Source organism: Nicotiana tabacum, chromosome 12 (genome assembly GCF_000715075.1).
Source record: "Nicotiana tabacum cultivar K326 chromosome 12, ASM71507v2, whole genome shotgun sequence".
In the NCBI taxonomy this organism is placed as follows: domain Eukaryota; kingdom Viridiplantae; phylum Streptophyta; class Magnoliopsida; order Solanales; family Solanaceae; genus Nicotiana; species Nicotiana tabacum.
Genome location: NC_134091.1, coordinates 27,099,242 through 27,120,501, shown reverse-complemented (window position 1 = coordinate 27,120,501; position 21,260 = coordinate 27,099,242). Strand labels below are relative to the sequence as shown.

The window sequence follows — 21,260 nt, the reverse complement described above, 5'->3', positions numbered from 1 at the left end:
AACTCCCTTCTAACATTATTAGAGTTGCTTAAAAACTGATCGAATCGAACTGCATTTATGTGACCATTCTTTTTATGAGAATCATTTTAGAAGTATCGACTCCAAACTACATACATCACACATCTTGATTAGAGAATTTGCTCAAACTAATTAGAATTTCATTCTAATTGACACATATATGACCCTATCGGTTGCTCGATCAATTGGCTCATACAATTTGAGAAAATATAAATATGAACAACGGGCTAAAAAGTCACAGTCCATACCTGAGCCATTAGAGAAGAATCTATCCTCCTATCTTATCTATTTTAGCATAGCAACAACTAGCACTAATAGAAAAATAAAAAGACAAAAAAATGTATCTATGGCTTCCAAACAATTGAGATATAAAATAAATTATAAAATATTGGATAATTAATTTTACAGGGCAACACAATTGACATTTGTTTAGCCGATGTCTGAGTCGATTCATAGTTTAAAATATTATCCCCATAGAAATATATGTCATCAGTTCCTTTATTCTTGTGTAAATTTAGAATTGATTAACTCCCTTCTAACATTATTGGAGTTGCTTAAAAACTGATCGAATCGAACTGCATTTATGTGACCATTCTCTTTATGAGAATCATTTTAGAAGTATCGACTCCAAACTACATACATCACACATCTTGATTAGAGAATTTGCTCAAACTAATTAGAATTTCATTCTAATTGACACATATATGACCCTATCGGTTGCTCGATCAATTGGCTCATACAATTTGAGAAAATATAAATATGAACAACGGGCTAAAAAGTCACAGTCCATACCTGAGCCATTAGAGAAGAATCTATCCTCCCTTCTTATCTATTTTAGCATAGCAACAACTAGCACTAATAGAAAAATAAAAAGACAAAAAAATGTATCTATGGCTTCCAAACAATTGAGATATAAAATAAATTATAAATTATTGGATAATTAATTTTACCGGGCAACACAATTGACATTTGTTTAGCCGATGTCTGAGTCGATTCATAGTTTAAAACATTATCCCCACAGAAATGTATGTCATCAGTTCCTTTATTCTTGTGTAAATTTAGGATTGATTAACTCCCTTCTAACATTATTGGAGTTTCTTAAAAACTGATCGAATCGAACTGCATTTATGTGACCATTCTCTTTATGAGAATTATTTTAGAAGTATCGACTCCAAACTACATACATCACATATCTTGATTAGAGAATTTGCTCAAACTAATTAGAATTTTATTCTAATTGACACATATATGATCCTATCGGTTGCTCGATCAATTGGCTCATACAATTTGAGAAAATATAAATATGAACAACGGGCTAAAAAGTCACAGTCCATACCTGAGCCATTAGAGAAGAATCTATCCTCCCTTCTTATCTATTTTAGCATAGCAACAACTAGCACTAATAGAAAAATAAAAAGACAAAAAAATATATCTATGGCTTCCAAACAATTGAGATATAAAATAAATTATAAATTATTGGATAATTAATTTTACCGGGCAACACAATTGACATTTGTTTAGCCGATGTCTGAGTCGATTCATAGTTTAAAACATTATCCCCACATAAATGTATGTCATCAGTTCCTTTATTCTTGTGTAAATTTAGGATTGATTAACTCCCTTCTAACATTATTGGAGTTGCTTAAAAACTGATCGAATCGAACTGCATTTATGTGACCATTCTCTTTATGAGAATCATTTTAGAAGTATCGACTCCAAACTACATACATCACACATCTTGATTAGAGAATTTGCTCAAACTAATTAGAATTTCATTCTAATTGACACATATATGACCCTATCGGTTGCTCGATCAATTGTCTCATACAATTTGAGAAAATATAAATATGAACAACGGGCTAAAAAGTCACAGTCCATACCTGAGCCATTATGGAAGAATCTATCCTCCCTTCTTATCTATTTTAGCATAGCAACAACTAGCACTAATAGAAAAATAAAAAGACAAAAAAATGTATCTATAGCTTCCAAACAATTGAGATATAAAATAAATTATAAATTATTGGATAATTAATTTTACCGGGCAACACAATTGACATTTGTTTAGCCGATGTCTGAGTCGATTCATAGTTTAAAATATTATCCCCACAGAAATGTATGTCATCAGTTCCTTCATTCTTGTGTAAATTTAGGATTGATTAACTCCCTTCTAACATTATTGGAGTTGCTTAAAAACTGATCGAATCGAACTGCATTTATGTGACCATTCTCTTTATGAGAATCATTTTAGAAGTATCGACTCCAAACTACATACATCACACATCTTGATTAGAGAATTTGCTCAAACTAATTAGAATTTCATTCTAATTGACACATATATGACCCTATCGGTTGCTCGATCAATTGGCTCATACAATTTGAGAAAATATAAATATGAACAACGGGCTAAAAAGTCATAGTCCATACCTGAGCTATTAGAGAAGAATCTATCCTCCCTTCTTATCTATTTTAGTATAGCAACAACTAGCACTAATAGAAAAATAAAAAGACAAAAAAAATGTATCTATGACTTTCAAACAATTGAGATATAAAATAAATTATAAAATATTGGATAATTAATTTTACCGGGCAATACAATTGACATTTATTTAGCCGATGTCTGAGTCGATTCATAGTTTAAAACATTATCCCCACAAAAATGTATGTCATCAGTTCCTTTATTCTTGTGTAAATTTAGGATTGATTAACTCCCTTCTAACATTATTGGAGTTGCTTAAAAACTGATCGAATCGAACTGCATTTATGTGACCATTCTCTTTATGAGAATCATTTTAGAAGTATCGACTCCAAACTACATACATCACACATCTTGATTCTCAAAACTGAAATGCTAATTGAGCAAGAGATATAGATTTATTTTAAAATTAATTAAAAGTATCAATTTACCCACACTATCTTTATACCCCTCCTTTTATATTATTCCCTCTACTATGAAATTTTATATAATTATTTCATTTATATGGAAGTTTGACTTTAAATTTCCATTTAAATTAACTATATAAGAATTTAAATTATATTTAAATTTTTTAAATTTGTTTCTCGGAATTATGTCAATTGTTTATTTATTTTAGTTTTATCTATTATAACGATTTTAAATACGTGCACCTTATTTATATAGTATGACTTAGCTCATTATTATTTTAAAAACTTTCTCTTCTCAAAGAACAGATAAGTCTTATCATTATGTATACATCTACTACTGAAATTATTTAATTACATATTTATTGTATTACCCATAACTTAGAGTTGTTCATATTATTGTCCACAACTCCCATTAGTAGATGAATTTAGTTTTTTTTCTTATAAAAATTATATTCACTATTTTTTTTATTCTACTGCTCAAATTAATATTTACATTTATCAATAATATTTTTGTGTGTCATTTATTTATTATCTTTATTTTATATTTTAGCTGAATGGAGTAGTGGTACTCGTAGTATGTATTAATAATAACTCCATATTTATCTTTATAATGAGTTAAGATAGGGGTGTTGTTTTTATCTTTCAGTTCAATTTTTTTGTGTGGTCAAAACCTTATTAATTAAAATAGGTGGTTGGTTATATCATTATAAGACTATTATTCTTTCTTTCCATTCAGATTCAAAATAATCTTATTTTCTATCTTTCCATTTAAATTAAAAATATTATCTTTTAATTTTAAATTAAATTAAATATTATTATAAAAATATTATCCTAAATTATCAAATAACTTTATAATAGCTTGCCACTGCCCACTTAGCTTAACCACAATGCAAATTATTCCTTTAATATGTATAATATATATAAAATATAGATATAGATTGATTTGAACATTAAGTTTACTGATTGGTGAAGAAAGTGCTCTATCACCAAAGCAAATTTTCCTTTATTAATCACCATACAAGTTGATACTTCAATCTATGTTTTCTCTCTTCTCTTATCACTACTAATATAATACAATCAGTAAAATTATTAGGTAAAATATAAATATTAGGTAAGATTTGAAAATAATTTATGTAGATTAAAAAATAATTCCCACCACCAAAACCTAACGTGAGATAGAGAAAAGTCAGTTATATTAAATTCTTTATTTAGTGACATTCCTTAATTTGTGCATTCATTAATTGTGGCATAATCTTTACAGTATGCTAAGTTTGTAAAACAAAATTGCTACTTATGGAATAAACTAAAATTAATATCATTTTGTTAAATAGTTTTTAAAAAATGCTCAGCCATGTAAAAATCTCTTAAATTGAGGGGATATAGAGGTCATTTTCTCATAATACTTTGCTGTATTTGCAAAATTATATATGAGCGGTTAAATTGAATTGAAAACAGAACCTAGAGGATCCAATTTCCTTTCAGAAATCCATTTGTTAGAAAGGTGACCTGCCGTTTTAACATAGCATGTGCTAACCGACAAGAGTGTAGAATACGTGAAAACGACGCACTACTATGACTATCCATTGCTTTTTCTCCCCGACATTTTTGCCCTTCCTTATAATACACTCCATCGCATATTCTAATTGTTTCTTTGTAATTATAACAACAAACAGACCCATTGTATAAAGATATTTAAATTAAAAATTGAGCGGCCGGTCTTAACCGTGGTTAATTTAAACCGGAGGATACAGAACAACTGTGATCCAATCATGACATGTTAGCTCTTAGCTGGCAATCAATCATCACCACGGTTAAATATAACTAACCATGGTTAATCACAACCGCAAGTTTTTTTTTTTTTTTTTTTTTTTGTGGGGGATTGCTCCAGTATAAAAGGAAGGGCTTCTAAAATATAGAGTGTATCAAATCTGGAAATCGTAGGAAGAGGCGTCTTGATAAACGCCGATCCTTTGAGTTTGAATTTTGAAATTCTAGGGTTTCAAAAAAAGCAGCGAAAATGAGAGAGTGCATATCGATCCACATTGGTCAGGCCGGTATTCAGGTCGGAAATGCATGCTGGGAACTTTACTGCCTCGAGCATGGCATTCAGGTATGTATACATCTGTTTAAATTATTTGCATTTACGGTTCCGTTAATTCAAAATTTATTTGAATTTTCATTTTGTTACACAGATCTATGTGCTGTTTGAATCTGTTTGAATAATAAGACCTTTTCAAATGAGAAATGTTTTTGTATAGATCCGTTTGAATTATTTGCATATCTGTTCCTTTAATGTGAAATTCATTGGAGTCTGCATTTTTAACACAGATCTATTTGAATCTGCATAGGTTTGGGTAGATCTATGTGCTGCATCTCTTCAAATGCAAATGCTATTATATAATTCTGCATGTGTAATATGATATCAAAATGATTTGAATGCACGTGTTTGAGTAATAGAAAATTATATTTGATTGACGTCAGATGCATTTGAATATGCACTCGTTTTGATAGATCTATTTGCTGCATAAATCTGTTTGACTAACATAATTGTTTCTGATTATATCGCTTCAAATGTGAAACTATTTATATGAATCTGTTTGAATAATCTGATGTAAAAATGATTTAAATTTCAATTCTTTTTTAGATAGATTATGTGCGTTGAACAGATCGGATGAATGCTTATAGCATAGGATATATCATATTATCATGTATAATGGAAAATTATGTGAAATTCAAATTTCAGATGGATCATCTTGAATGCTATATTCTCTAGTGTATCCTCGACCTAGAGATTATTGATGTATCCGATTTGTAATTGGTAAACTGAACTTAGATGTAAGATTTATTGTGAATAAATGGTAGTTAGTGCTGTTAATTGTTGAAATTTTAACTAATGTATTCAATTGTTAGGTTCTGCTATGAGATTATCTTAAAGTTTTGGTATACTTAAAGAATGATTTCAATAAGAATTGTATTCTGAAAATGGGATGCTAGTTTTTCATTATTTTTTTGCGAAGAACCTGTGTTTGATGCATAACTGACGATCTTGTTTATGTTATATCTCCCAAAAGCCTGATGGCCAGATGCCAGGTGACAAGACAGTTGGAGGAGGTGATGATGCATTCAACACCTTCTTCAGTGAAACTGGGGCAGGAAAACACGTCCCTCGTGCTGTCTTTGTGGATCTTGAGCCTACTGTCATTGACGAAGTCAGGACTGGAACATACAGGCAGCTCTTTCACCCTGAGCAGCTTATCAGTGGCAAAGAAGATGCAGCCAACAACTTTGCCCGCGGACATTATACAAGTAAATATTACCTTACTGTAACACTGCATTTGGTTTTGTTCAGCTCGATTAAGTTCTTATATTTGTGTTTTTGTCTTGTTTGCAGTTGGGAAAGAGATAGTTGATCTCTGCTTGGATCGCATCAGGAAGCTTGCAGATAACTGTACTGGTCTTCAAGGTTTTCTGGTTTTCAATGCTGTTGGTGGTGGAACTGGTTCAGGTCTAGGGTCACTTCTGCTGGAGCGTCTCTCTGTGGACTACGGCAAGAAATCAAAACTTGGTTTCACCATTTATCCATCACCACAGGTCTCAACCTCTGTGGTGGAACCTTACAACAGTGTCCTGTCAACCCACTCCCTTCTTGAGCACACTGATGTTGCAGTTCTTCTTGACAATGAGGCCATTTATGACATTTGCAGACGCTCATTGGACATTGAGCGACCCACATACACCAATCTGAACCGACTTATTTCACAGGTATTTATAATCATATCATATGCAGTCTATGTTTAGCAAAGTTTCTGCAACTGGGATATTAATTTGCAATCTATGCAGGTCATTTCTTCGTTGACTGCTTCGTTGAGGTTTGATGGGGCACTGAATGTTGATGTGAATGAATTCCAGACCAACCTTGTTCCCTACCCCAGGATTCATTTTATGCTTTCCTCCTATGCTCCTGTCATTTCAGCTGAGAAGGCCTACCATGAGCAGCTCTCAGTTGCAGAGATCACCAACAGTGCTTTTGAGCCATCTTCCATGATGGTTAAGTGTGATCCTCGCCATGGCAAGTACATGGCGTGCTGCCTTATGTTCCGTGGTGATGTTGTGCCAAAGGATGTCAATGCTGCTGTGGCTACCATCAAGACTAAGCGCACCATCCAATTTGTTGACTGGTGCCCTACCGGATTCAAGTGTGGTATCAACTATCAGCCACCAACTGTTGTTCCTGGAGGTGATCTTGCCAAGGTGCAAAGGGCTGTATGTATGATATCCAACTCAACCAGTGTTGCTGAGGTCTTCTCACGCATTGACCACAAGTTCGATCTTATGTATGCCAAACGTGCTTTCGTGCACTGGTATGTTGGTGAGGGTATGGAGGAAGGTGAGTTCAGTGAAGCGCGTGAAGATCTGGCTGCTCTGGAAAAGGATTACGAGGAAGTTGGTGCTGAATTGGAGGAAGGAGAAGAGGATGATCATGAGGAATACTAAATACATGATGCATTGCTTTGTTTGTTGGATTGTATTTTTCTTTGGTTGTTCTTCAGTTGCTGCATTTTAGACATTCCAGTACTAGTTTATACTTTGATGGTGTCTTGTATGCTGAAATGACTTCTGCTGCTATGAAAGTTCAAACGTGCTTGTTTGTGTGAAATTGCCTTTATCTTTAGTTTTTCTTTTTACTTTTGCGTTTCCTTTTCTCCATTGATTCCTTCGTGGTTCAGCAGACGCAAACATTCTGATTGAACCACAATAAAATAGTGCATTCTTTTACCATTTATCTAAAGTGCTAGTGGATGGAGATGTTTGCTAGTCTTGTTTTATTGATAATCTAGTCCTTACCATCTAACGGGGAAAGCCTTAATGGGTGGGTTCTCGGCGAGTTCCTAATAACAGGAGTTTCATTAAATACAGCAATTTTTGGTATAATACAATTAGGGCTAAATAATCTACTATTGCTGGTAAATGCGACCAGGAGATGGTGGTACTTCTGCTTTGATGATTTCATGTAGAATTCAGATGTTTCATTAGCTTATTGGCACTTCTTGCACTGGCATTACTTCAAAGTTGTAAAGAGCTCCCCAAGACCCCCTTTTACTGGAAACTCTTTCACTGCACTAGAAAAGAAATTTAATACGAAGCTGATAGTCCCATCAACCAGTATAAACTATGGCAATTCTGAAGTCCCATACAAAAAGCCTACTGTAAATCCAGTTTGTGTTAAAACTGCATGCAGTACATGTCCTGAGTTCTTTTACCAACGTCCCAATCTTTGGATTAGACGATTCTCAATTTCCAATCTCTTCTTCATCAACAAAGTATATCTGTCAACAAGATCTTGATCTCCAGCAGGCACCGCAAGCTTGCAGCTTAGGGATGTTTTCTCCAATTTCCCGAAATACATATTAGAGATGGGCACAAATTTTCCCTTCTTGTTGCATAACCAACCATGAGCAGCTCTCAAGGCAGCTCCAAGGGAAGCTGAGTCTGTTGAAGTGCAACCTTTTCTTTGTCAACTAAAGCAAGAATACTTCAAAAACCTTCTTACAGAAGTAGGGCCGATTTCCCTCGTTCATTCAGTACATCACAGAGAAGAGTATGCTCAAGAGAACTCTTAGCAGAACAGTATAATGAGTTTGTTTACCTGGCTTTTGGACTATATAGACGTTGCACCCAAAAATGGAAGCAATGATTCTCAGTATGTGATCATTTGCGGAGGCTCCTCCAGTTGCAATAATCCTCTTTGGTGGAGAAGGCATTCCAAGTCTCTCAGCATGAGCTCGCATGGAGAGCAACTGCCCCTCAATTAATGCTCGAACCTGTAAGTACCATTTATGTCCATTTGTCTTTGAGTTTCACCTATAATCGTTTATGCTCATCCACTATTCAGATGACCATGATTCTTCAATACAAGGCCACTTACCTCTGAAGGCGGATCAAACTCCTCTGTTTCGCGTTCTACTACTCCATCCGCGGAGTCACCAATGAAATTATCAAGAATGTAGCGGTGGAAACCAACTGAAGACCTAGCTTGTGAGTTGTGAGTTCATAATCTTCTCATGATATGGGAAATAAATCAACTTGTGTTATTTCAATGTAATTGTATTTTAGGAGTACACTAACCTGGAAGAGGAGGAAGTATTTCATGCTCTTTGTAATAAAAGCCGATCTTTCCATCTTTTGCAAGTAAGAAGTATCGAATGTTTATAAAGATGCTACAGTTAAACAAGATATGAATCACATTTTACTAACCATTCAGAGGTGGAGTTTGCTGTAGAAACATATTGAAAGCCTCCCAAGATCCATCTGCATAGAGATCACGTATATCTACAAGGATTTCAACATCACCAATAAGATGTACCTTAACTTCACGAACATCCTTACAGTTTTAAATAAGATACAAGCAAAGTACCTTCACGAGTCAAAGACCCATTCTTGTAGACCAACATTACCATGAAGCCTTTGGTATCGACCGGATTAGGAAATACATGTCCGTCTAGACTAGGTCTATGGTCAGTGGCAATCCCGAAGACCTGGATAATCGCCATGATCACATATAAATCATGTTACTAAGAAACCAGATAAAAGGTTTTGGCTCTTCTTCCCCCATATATGGTTCAAGCTTCAAAACAGTACAAGACTAAATGAGGAAGAAGAAAAAGTAAATAAAAAATTGACTCTTCTACACATATGGTTTATTTATACATCTCTTTTACACTAAGGTTTGCTGTCCCTTTGAATTAAATATATATTTATGGAGTAAGTACACCAATTTTACAACAGTATTCGATCTAACGGCGTTTAACATGTTATAAGTGCAAAGTTCTGTCTTAGAAAAGAGGCAATTCAATGTATGTATGCAAAAGACCAAGCTTTAAGTCTCTTACAGTGTCACTTGTGCCAAGACTGATTGCCAGATCTCCATAAGCGTTGAGGGTCAAACCTTCAGGATCCAAAGATTCAGTTAGTAGTAGTAGTATGACGATAGATGAAAAATGGATTCTATAAGGCAATACTAATAGCAAAGATTTCCAATTTGCTGTGTTTGAAGAGGCAGAATATTTCGCAGATACATTTTTCCAAAGGATAATAGAAATTGGCAGGTGTGAGACCAGCTTGTCATGTCATCTATCTAGTTAGAAGTTTGAATAAGGACTCAGTGAAGTTTTCCAAAGTAGGAAAATGAAAAATTAAGAAGAGGTTAGAGGATTAGAAGAGAGTTTTTCAATTTCATGGCAAGTCCATAAACCAAGATATATTACTGGCTGGATAGAAGCTGGATCGGCTAAAGCAGTCAAGTCCGATTCAGTATGGAAAGCCAAAGCTTGTCATCATAATTCTGCTTGCATTAAGCACCAAAATGATGACAATTCTCACTTTACAAAGTGCAGTGTCTTTTTCTTGTAATCGGTGTACAACAACATCAACTGCTACCATGTCTCAATCTCAAACCAGTTCGGGTATGTGGACAACCACAGAGAATCTAAAACAAGCTGATTACAACTGGGCACTGGCAATCGAATAAGAAAATAAAATGAGTCACCTATGCACAAGAATAAGTGCCACAAACAATGGCTACTTAAGTAGATAAAGTATCAATTCTAAAACTGCTTGATGCTGTAAAGAGCATCTATATGTATATTAAAGAATAATTTTAGTTCTTATTCATCATGTAAAACCGAAAAAACAAGGCATTCACCTGCTAAGCTGTTAGGGTTGTCTCCAGACCATTGAACTACTACACATTTTTTGTTGAAGTGGTACCTGCAAACTGTTCTCTATCAGAGAACACAAACTAAAAGAAGAATGAAGCAGAAATTGGCATCATAATGAGCAAAGGCATCATAGATAATACAGTATTCATTATAGTCAGGACATTCTATGCAGATACGTTTCTAGATTACACTTGAATATCCCAAAATTTCTGTGCCTTAGTATCATTGGGCTTCCAGCAAATGCTTCTGAATTGAAGGCAGAAAATATTCAGTGATACACGAGTTGCCAATAATAATGTTACCTTTGGTATCAGCTTAACTCTGATAGGATGTTAATCAGCTAAAATAGAGGACGTAATACTCCTAATGAAAGAAGTATTACTCTTGAGAAGAGTCAAGATAGCTTTGTAGAATCAGGTACTAAAAAAGATGAACTGAACCAAACCCCAAAATGGAAAAACGACAGTACAAGGCAACAGAAAATTGTAAATATCATGTCGATTGTCACTAACCTCTCAACGTAATAGGAGACAATAGAACCAGCAACAGCATAAGCGGGAGTTAACTTCCCAAGTTTCACCTCTAAACCAGGTGCAGTAGCCTAGAATAAACAAAATTTTGACCCAATTGAAACAACAAATTGGATAAACTATCAACTTCTTTCCAAATCCGTAATATGGCAGTATGAAAATAAACTAATTTAAGTGATGAAACACGATTTCAGGTAATGCCCCAGTGGACAAGAAACAACCTCCAGAGCTATCTTGGACCAAGTTCTGTGCTCAATGTCCATGAGATTCATTCCCGCCCCATCAGTTTGATCAATGCAAGCATAGCCCCCAATAAGGAGCGACGCCATAAAAGAACTAACTAGCGATATCCTCTCTGTATTCTGATAAATTTCAGGCTGTGTTTCAAAGATCTTGCGAATTTGAGGACCGACATATCTTTCATGTGCACGAGAACCAGTAAGTCTCGCCAACTCCAAACCACCACCAACAGCTTCTTCAATAGCTTTGCATTGTTCTGTGGTGCTACAGTCCATCCATACGGGCGATTCCTTGATCGAAAAAGAATCATGAAATTGATCCACAAGTTGTTTTTTAGGATCCAATGATGATAATATCTTAAAACTCCCATTCTTCCAATAAACACTACCATGTTGCTGAGCACTACCAGAGACAGCTGCAATTTTTCCAAAGTCAACATTTGACTTTTCAAGTCTGTGGAGAATGAGGTCTAGTGCTTCAACCCACATTAATGTTGGTGATACAATTCTGCCATTAACGAATGGGTCTCGAAATACTCCACCTTTTGTATTGTAGTGAGGCAATTCAGTATCATAATTCACAAGTTCTGATATAACTATGTTAAGATTAGCATCTAACACAGTTGCCTTCAGTGACCTAAGAAATCAAGACCATATAATAGTTCTTCAGTTAAAGATCCAATTTTTATTATCACTTCTCTTGATTCTTGAACAGATTCAAGGATTACCAAGTTCAAAGAACAACCAAAAACAGAAGTAAGCAACATTACTTAAGCTTAATGTTGTTATGATTACGGATAAAAACCAAGATGGGAAAAGGCAGAAACTTTGATTAGCTGTGGTATCTAATTTGCTAAATTTAGGAAATGCAAGAACTTACTGAGTGGAACAGTCAAAACCAAGAAACAATGAGTCCTGGGGGAGAGAGCAATCTTCCATTTATGAAAACTTAATGAGAAATTCAAGCAAAGCTAAGAGAATTGGTTCATTAGCTGCTGCTTTGAGGGATTAGACGCTTTAGGAATCAAGATAGCAACATCTGTTATAGCTGCCATAGTCTGGTGTGGAGCCCACCAGTGGGAAGTTCGGTACATAATCTAAAGATTAGAGTTTCTAACAAAGAAAATCATAATTTCTAAAAGTAATTAATACTTTAACAGAAATCTCTCTCTCTATATATATGTTTGTATTTGACTAACATAGTCAAATATAGAATAAAATTACCATATAAAAAATGTCAAATATAAATGTCAATAGTATATGGTAACTTTATTCTATATTTGACTACTTTAATGAATTAAAAGATAATTTTGAATTTATAGATAAAGTTTTAAAATTCGAATTTAAATTAAAAATAAAAATTTATCTTTTTTATCATGTTATCATACTTAATTCGGTTAATGATCATATGCAATCATGTTAGGAACTTTTGTTATTTTTTCTAATTATTTAAATACTACTTCGCCTCTAGCAAAAAAAAAAAAAAAACTACTCCATATAACTATAAAACTCTTTCACATTTAAAATCCTATAAGTATAGTTCTTTAAAACATTGTAGCAAGATTTGAATAAAGCGAATTTCTTTTAAAATAAGTGTAATATATAAGGTGCACGTCTATGTTTATCCAAATAACAAAAAAAAGTTTAAAAACCGAATAAAAGTTTACTTACATATATAATGAAGTAAACATATATGCTGGAGAAAGAAACATCACAAAAATCAGTCAATATTAAAAAAAAATGTTTTTTTCTTTTCTTTTTTTTTTTTGAAGAATATTTGTTTAAAGAGTCAATTTGTATAAATGAACATCAAACAAATAACAAAAATTTGGCTATACAATTGCTATCATTAATTTCAATTTAGCACATTCTAGAAATTGAAGGGTATATGCTGAAACCCCTTCATTTAGCTGCAGTCAAGCCAATATTACAAGGGTATAATATTTTTTCGTTGAAGAATATTAGTTTTGAATCATTAGATTATGTGAAAGTTTTTTTTCTCGAACTCAACAAGAGAGATATTGGTTTCGAATTGATAGTTACTATAGCGATTTCAAGTGTAACAAAGATTATATTTTTAAAAAAAAATTGGTATGACGTGATTTTTTTTAAATGTAAACAAATTATTTCGAAAAAACTCTTTACTTTTTTCTACTTCAAAGATAATAAAAAGATAAGATATTTTTTGTAACGATCCGACTTGTCGTTTTAAGAATTAACGCCTCGTTAAGTGACTTAAGGTCTCGAGCAGCTTCGTAATATGTATTATGACCCGCGAGTGTGGTCGAGTTTGATTTTCGAAAAATTCAGAATTTAATTAAAAGAATAATTCTCATTTTTAAAGTTTAAATAAAAAGAGTTGATCGGAGATTTGACTTATGTGTAAGCGATCTCGGATTCAAATTCTGATGATTTCAATAGCTCCGTATGGTAATTTTGGATTTAGAAACGTGTCCGAAAAATTATTTGAAAGTCCGTAGTGGAATTAGGCTTGAAATGGCGAAAATAGGAAGTTTAAGTTGGAAGTTTGACCGGGGACTTGACTTTTTGATATCGGGGTCGGAATCCAGTTCTGAAAATTTTTATAGGTCTGTTATGTCATTTATGACTTGTGTGCAAAATTTGAGGTTAATCGGACTTGATTTGATATGTTTCGGCGTCGAATGTAGAAGTTGAAATTTCTTAGTTTCATTAAGCTTGAATTGGGGTATGATTCGTGGTCTTAGCGTTGATTGATGTGATTTGAGGTTTCGACTAAGTCCGTAATAGGTTTTGAGACTTGTTGGTATGCTCGGACGGGGTACCGAGTGGCTCGGGTGAGTTTCGGACCATTTCTAGGCCATTTTTAGTTGATGGATTTTGGCCACAAAGGTATGCATCGTGATCGTGGATAAACGGTCGCGATCGCGAAGAGCGATTTTGCTGTTTCTGTGATGACCCAAAATATCATCTTTAAATTTAATAATTAATTTTGTGTTTTAAGACCTCAAAAAATACTATTTATTATTTCTCGACTTGCGTGCGCAGTCCGTAAAATTTTCCAGAAAGTTTTCAGGTGAAAAATGAATTAAAATGTGAATTAGAGCTTTAAAACTCAACTGAGTTGACTTTGGTCAATATTTTAAGCAAACGGACTCGGATTAGTATTTTGACAGTTCCGGTAGGTCCGTATCGTGATTTGGGACTTAGGCGTATGCCCGGAATCAAATTCTGAGTTCCCTAGCCCGAGATATGGAATTTTGATGAAAAATTAAAAGTTTAAGTTCAAATAGTGACCGGATATCAAATTATGTGCAAACGGCCCCAGAATAGAATTTGATGATTCCAACAGTTCCGTATGGTGATTTTGGACTTAGGAACATGATCGAAATTTTATTTGAAAGTCCGTAGTGGAATTAGGCTTGAAATGCCAAAAGTTGAATTTTTGGGAAGTTTGACCGGTGGGTTGATTTTTTGATATCGAGGTCGGAATCCGATTCTGGAAATTTGAATAGGTCTGTTATGTCATTTATGACTTGTGTGCAAAATGTGAAGTCATTCCGAATTGATTTGATGTGTTTCGGCACAAGATATAGAATTTGAAAGTTCAAAGTTCATAGATTTTGATTTGAGGTGCGATTCGTCGTTTTGATATTTTTTGATATGGTTTGAAGCCTCGACTAAGTTCGTATTGTATTTTGGGACATGTTTGAATAATTGGTTAAGGTCCCGAGGGTCTCGGGTGGATTTCGGAAGGTAAACGGAATGGATTTCGGACAAAGAAGGCTGCTGGAAATTTTTGTTGCAGAAATTTTGCCAGAAAATTCTGGTGCGTGGAGCTATATTTGGAAGCTTGTATTGCGCAATCTATAAGGAATCAGAAAATGTTCAAAACATAAAAGTTGTAGCTCTTTAATTCTAGTTTCCATAAAGTTAAACCATCCATCATTTGGACATTTGTACAGAAAGTTATGATGGATTGAATAAAGCTGGTAGAACAGTTTTGCCAGAAATTTCTGATGTGTGGAGCCGAATTTGGATGCTTATATCTCGAAATTCATAAGGAATCGGAAGATATTTAAAACATGAAAGTTGTAGTCGTTTGATTCTAGTTTCCAGAAAGTTAAATCATTTATCATTTAGACATTTGTACATAAAGTTATGATCGATTGAAGGAAGGCTAGTAGAGCATTTTCTAGTGGACTTTTAGTGACGAAAAATGGACTTTTAGTAACGGAAAATGGACTTTTAGTGACGGATTAGCAGAAACTTAAGGACCAAAAATGGTCATTTCATTCATTTCGTTTTAGATTTTTGGAGCACGATTCTTGAGCGATTTTTACGGGAAAACATTGGGGTAAGTGTTCCTTATCCTATATTGATTATATTTCATTATTCCATACTCATTTACATTATGAATCCATGAATTTATGGAAGAAAAATCAAGATTTTTGCAAAATCTTCCAAAAATAAAAATTTAAGATTTAGAGGTCGAGTTGTTATCGGAATTTGGTAAAATTGGTATGGGTGGACTCGTAATTGAATGGGTTATCGGATTTTGTAAGTTTTGCCGGATTCCGATATGTGGGCCCCACAGGCAAATTTTTAGCTAATTTCGGATTTTATTGAAAATGTAATATTTTCTTATGAAATTGATTACTATAATTTTTGTTGACTGTATCGAATTAATTATGACTAGATACGAGTTGATCGGAGTCGGAAAATCAAGGAAAAAACATAATACTTGGTTAAATTGGAGTAAGTCGAGGTAAGTGACTTGTCTAACCTTGTGTGGGGGAAATTTCCCCTAGGATTGATAATTGTAATGTGTGGAAAGTAGTGTACACGAGGTGACGAATGTGTACATAGGCTAAATGTGAATGATTATATTTTAAATTGTGTAGATCACTGTTACGCATTAATTAAATTATTTCATTTTGTTATATTCTTCATTATTGATTTAATGTTTATATTTTAAATTTGCTTGACCTTTTTTTGCTAATTATTTTATTTGTTTAGTTGGAACTTGGTTTCTTTTATTCTGTGCATTATTTGAAGGTTGATTTTCTTTAAATTAAATATTATTAATATGAAATATTTGACATTTTAAAACTTGATATTGAAGCAACGTATTAAATATTTTAAAATATTATTTTCCTGAATTATTTACTCTTGAATATTTTTGTAAGATTTTTGTACTCATTGTGATGGAGCAGTGAGCTCTTTATTGTGAAAAAATATTATTATTGAATTATTTTGACATGAGCCGTGAGCTCTTTATTGTGAAAAAAATATTATTGTTGAATTATTTTGACATGAGCCGTGAGCTCTTTATTGTGGAAAAATATTATTGTTGAATTATTTTGACATGAGCCGTGAGCTCTTTATTATAAAAAAATATTATTGATGATTTATTTTGGCATGAGCCGTGAGCTTTTTATTGTGAAAAAATATTGTTGTTGAATTATTTTGACAAGTTAAATTATTTGAGCACTTGAGGTATAAATTGTGATATATTGTGATATTAATACGCATGCGGTGATATAAGGTCTAGGTATTAAAATGCATGCGGTGAGATAAGGGTGGCTTGATACGCATGGCTAGTAGGGAGAACTACTAGAAGTCATGCGGTGTGATAAGGATGGCTAAAACGCGGGATGCTATTTCGAAAAAAATATTTTCTTTCAAATAAATTGTGTAGGCTTCCGCGGTGAGATAAGAAAATGAGATATTGTGAATTTGTTTATGATTTGGGACTACGAGGCGGTACCTCGGGAGTGCCCTTATTGATATTGATTTATGGCCGCAGTTGCCTTTGATTATTGTGTGATTTTCTTAAAGTTGAAAAGAATTCTGTTTTGTTTCCACGAGGTATTTATTTGCCATTATTTGATGTAATTAAATTTGACATACTACTCGATTCATTTCCATTGTCATTTTATCTTATAATATTGTTTAAACATTTTACCATGCCATTATTTATTCTCCAGTAGGGCCTGACCTGACCTCGTCACTACTCTACAGAGGTTAGGCTTGGCACTTACTGGGTACCGCTGTGGTGTACTCATACTATGCTTCTGCACATCTTTTTGTGCAGATCTAGGTACATCTTATCAGACCACGCATCAGTAAACTAGTTGTACGAAGAGACTTCGAGGTATATCTGCCAACGCCCGCAGACTCCGGAGTCCCCTTCTATTCTTGTTATGTTGCTTCCTTATTTTCTTTAGACTCTGTTATATAGAGACATCGAGGATAAATTTTTAGAAGCTTGTGACTTATTTCTACCGGGTTTTGGGAGTTGAAATTGTTTGAATTATAGTTTAATTATTTCAGATATTTATTATTATTCCGCATTAATAGGCTTACCTAGTTTTAGAGACTAGGTGCCATCACGACATCCTACGGAGGAAATTTGGGGTCGTGACAAGTTGGTATCAGAGCACTAGGTTCATAGGTGTCATGAGTCACAAGCAGGTTTAGTAGAGTCTTGCAGATCGGTACAGAGACGTCTTGTCACGACCCAATTTCACCTATAGGTCGTGATGGCGCCCAACACAACAGCTAGGCAAGCCAACTAATAAGTCAAACGTACATTGGTTAAACTTTTATTCAAAAAAATAAAATAAAATACCAATTTCTACCAATGTGTGTGCCAAGACCCGGTGTCACAAGTGCATGAGCATCTAGTAGATTATACAAAACTCCAAATATTGTCTGAAATGAAATAGACAGAATATAAATATAAGAAGAGACACTGGTAGCTGCAGAACGGCTCAGAAAGGCAGCTCACCACTATGCCTCGGGATGACGTGGGTATGTGATGATAGGTCCTCCACTAGTACCTGTCCCAGATCCTGCACAAAAAGTGCAGCAAGTGTAGTATGAGTACGTAAACAACGTGTACCCAGTAAGTATCAAGCCTAATCTCGAAGTGGTAGAGACGAGATGGCCGACTTTGACACTCACTATGGGTCAATAATAATTAAAATAAAATTAGGATATTCAAATCAGCATGATTTACAGAATTTACAAATAATTTATTTAATCAGCGAAAATAATCAAATTGATTCAAATGTAACAATTCTCAATATATTAATTAAATTCCTTCAATTCAAATAAATTCTAATTTATCAATTAAATCTCCTTTACAGGAGTAACAATTAGTTCCTAAACAAGCAAGAATAATAATTCATTAAATTTCAAGGATTTTTCAATTTATTACTTAGCTTCACAAGCTGAAATAAATTATTAAAGTATCATGTAATTATTATTATTAAGCACGATTTCTGCCGAGGACGTACGGCCTGATCCAGAGTGTCGTGTACACTGCCGAGGGACGTGCGGCACGATCCATAGATGCATCTATCCTGCCGAGGCGTTCGGCCCGCTCCACAAGAAAGGAGGACATTTTCTTATGTGCTTCCGGAAGGAGAGTATATTCATTATAAGATGAATTTGGGAGGAGAACAATTTCTTTTAACAATTAATTGATTTAAACAGACAATCAAGCCTATGAGATTTTCATCCTTTAATATCTTTATCTAACAATTTACAATATATTCATATAGTTATCAATTAATATAAATAAATCAAAGAATACAATTTACACAAGTAAGGCATGCTTTGAGTCCTAAACTACCCGGACTTTAGCATTAATAGTAGCTACGCACGGACTCTCGTCACCTCGTGCATACGTAGCCCCCCACAATTAGCAATAATTATTTAATTTTAATCACCTATGAGGTAATTTCCCCCTCAGAAGATTAGACAAGAGACTTACCTCGTCTTGCTCCAATTTAATCCACAATTTTGCCTTTTCCATGATTATCCAACTCTGTCTGGCTCGAATCTAGCCAAAATAATTCTATACAATCACTAAAAATTATAGAAAATAAATTCTATAAGGAAATACTACATTTTTAATAAAAATTCCAAAATTAATTAAAATTTCACCCGCAGGGCCCACATCTCGGAATCCGGCGAAAGTTATAAAATCCGACAACCCATTCAATTACGAGTCCAACCATACCAGTTTCACTCAATTCCGACTCCGAATCGATACCGAAATCTCAAAATTTCGTTTCTATGAGATTTCTAAACTTTTCCAAATCTCAAAACACTAATTAAATCGTGAAAAACAATGATACACTTGTATATGTAGACCAAATCCGAGTTAGAATCACTTACCCCAATGTTTTTCCTTGAAAATCTGCCAAAAGTCGTCTCTACTCAAACTCAAGTTCGTCAAAAATGGCAAATGGGACGAATGCCCTCTTTTTATAAAACTGCCCAACAGCCTTCGGAACTGGTCCTCGAACTGGGCCTAGATCGCGGCATCGAACATATGCCTTCGATCAGGGCATCGAGGTGTGCCTTCGATCAGGGCATCGAGGTTGGGCCTCGATCCTAGCCCTCGAGCCATACCTTCGATCGTGCCCTCGAGCCTTGCCTTCGATCGCGGCTTCGATCACAGGCTCGAGCCTGGACCTCGGTCATGGCCTCGATCAGGGTATCGAGGTTGGCCTTCGATCATAGCCTCAATCATTGCATCGAGCTTGAGCCTTCGATTGTGACCCTCGATCATGGGTCTCGATCCTGGCCCTCGAGTTGGACCTTCGATCATGGCTTCGATACACTAGCTCGAGCCTGTACCTCGTCAACCCTAGGCTCGATATCTGGCTAGATATCTGGGCTCGATATCTGGCTCGATATCTGGGCTTGATATCTGGCTTGATATCTGGGCTCGATCACAGCCCAGAATGTCCAACAGAAGAGGAAAAAATGCAGCAGCTTTTTAACTCAAATTTTTGATCTGTTAACCATCCGAAACTCACCCGAGGCCCTCGGGACCTCAACCAAATATACCAACAAGTCCTAAAATATCATACGAACTTAGTCGAACTTCTAAATCACATCAAACAATGCTAAAACCATGAATCATACCCCAATTCAAGCTTAATGAAACTAAGAGTTTTCAACTTCTACATTCGATGTCGGAACCCATCAAATCAACTCCGATTGACCTCAAATTTTACACACAAGTCATAAATTACATAATGGAGCTATGAAAATTTTCGGAACTGGATTCCGACTCCGATATCAAAAAGTCAACTCCCCGGTCAAACTTTCAAACATTAAATTCCTATTTTAGCCATTTCAAGCCTAATTTCACTACGGACTTCCAAATAAAATTCCGATCACGCTCCTAAGTCCAAAATAACCATACGGAGCTGTTAGAATCATCAAAATTCTATTCCGGGGTCGTTTTCTCAAAATATTGACCGAAGTCAAACTTAGCACTTTAAGACCAACTTAAGGAACCAAGTGTTCCGGTTTCACCTCAAACGCTTCTAAATCCCGAACCAACCATCCCTGCAAGTCATAATTCATTACAAGCACCTACGGAAAGTTTTATTTTAGGTAACGGGGTTCTAAAAGTTAAAATGACTGGTTGGGTCATTACACGTCTGTACTTATCTTCGAGAGGCTGTGTAACTGTTAGGAAATATTTACTTCTTTGACTCCTTATCGTGCGACATTGATTTAGCTTGAAACATATATCTTATATTCCTTTGTATCCACTCATTTATGACATTGCGCACTCGGTATCAGTTGTGCGTCGACGGTTCGTGATGCCGTAGATGGACTATGAGGGAGCCAGAGATGCTCAAACATTGCCTCAACGTGTGGTTCTGACTGAAGATGCGGGCGTATTGAGAGATCACCTAGTGAATCATGCGGGGGTGCAACGGACGTTGGCGTCTGATTGATTTATACAAGCTGTGAAGGTTAATATTGTGGATCATCGGACGTTGTGACCTATGACTTCGCGCCGATGGGGGGAGTCCACTACCAATGGGTGGATTGCGGGGTCATGTGTTATATCAGTTTTG

At 34.8% G+C, this 21,260-nt stretch overlaps 2 protein-coding genes across 6 annotated transcripts; one reads left to right on the top strand and one right to left on the bottom strand.

Moving 5' to 3' along the window:
- Nucleotides 1-4,817: 4,817 nt before the first annotated feature.
- LOC107797065 (tubulin alpha chain) lies at nucleotides 4,818-7,550 on the top strand. The gene is made up of 4 exons (NM_001325628.2): nucleotides 4,818-5,008; nucleotides 5,970-6,204; nucleotides 6,290-6,660; nucleotides 6,739-7,550. Exons 1-4 carry the CDS (start codon nucleotides 4,916-4,918, stop codon nucleotides 7,390-7,392), a joined length of 1,353 nt encoding a protein of 450 aa, NP_001312557.2. The 5' UTR covers nucleotides 4,818-4,915; the 3' UTR covers nucleotides 7,393-7,550.
- Nucleotides 7,551-7,784: 234 nt separating this feature from the next.
- Nucleotides 7,785-12,416, bottom strand: LOC107797064 (xylulose kinase 2). Of its 5 annotated transcripts, none has more exons than XM_016619920.2 (11): nucleotides 12,266-12,416; nucleotides 11,368-12,022; nucleotides 11,129-11,217; nucleotides 10,601-10,665; nucleotides 9,789-9,844; nucleotides 9,314-9,434; nucleotides 9,154-9,228; nucleotides 9,025-9,078; nucleotides 8,825-8,919; nucleotides 8,546-8,720; nucleotides 7,785-8,417 (listed from the first exon to the last, which is right to left on the bottom strand). In XM_016619920.2, the coding sequence occupies exons 1-11, from the start codon at nucleotides 12,322-12,324 to the stop codon at nucleotides 8,362-8,364; spliced, it is 1,500 nt and encodes a 499-aa protein (XP_016475406.1). In that variant the 5' UTR covers nucleotides 12,325-12,416; the 3' UTR covers nucleotides 7,785-8,361. The 5 variants fall into 5 exon arrangements, with proteins under 5 accessions (XP_016475406.1, XP_016475404.1, XP_016475405.1 ...); XM_016619918.2 differs by having other exon boundaries at nucleotides 7,785-8,388; XM_016619919.2 differs by having other exon boundaries at nucleotides 7,785-8,388; nucleotides 9,154-9,207.
- Nucleotides 12,417-21,260: the final 8,844 nt, after the last annotated feature.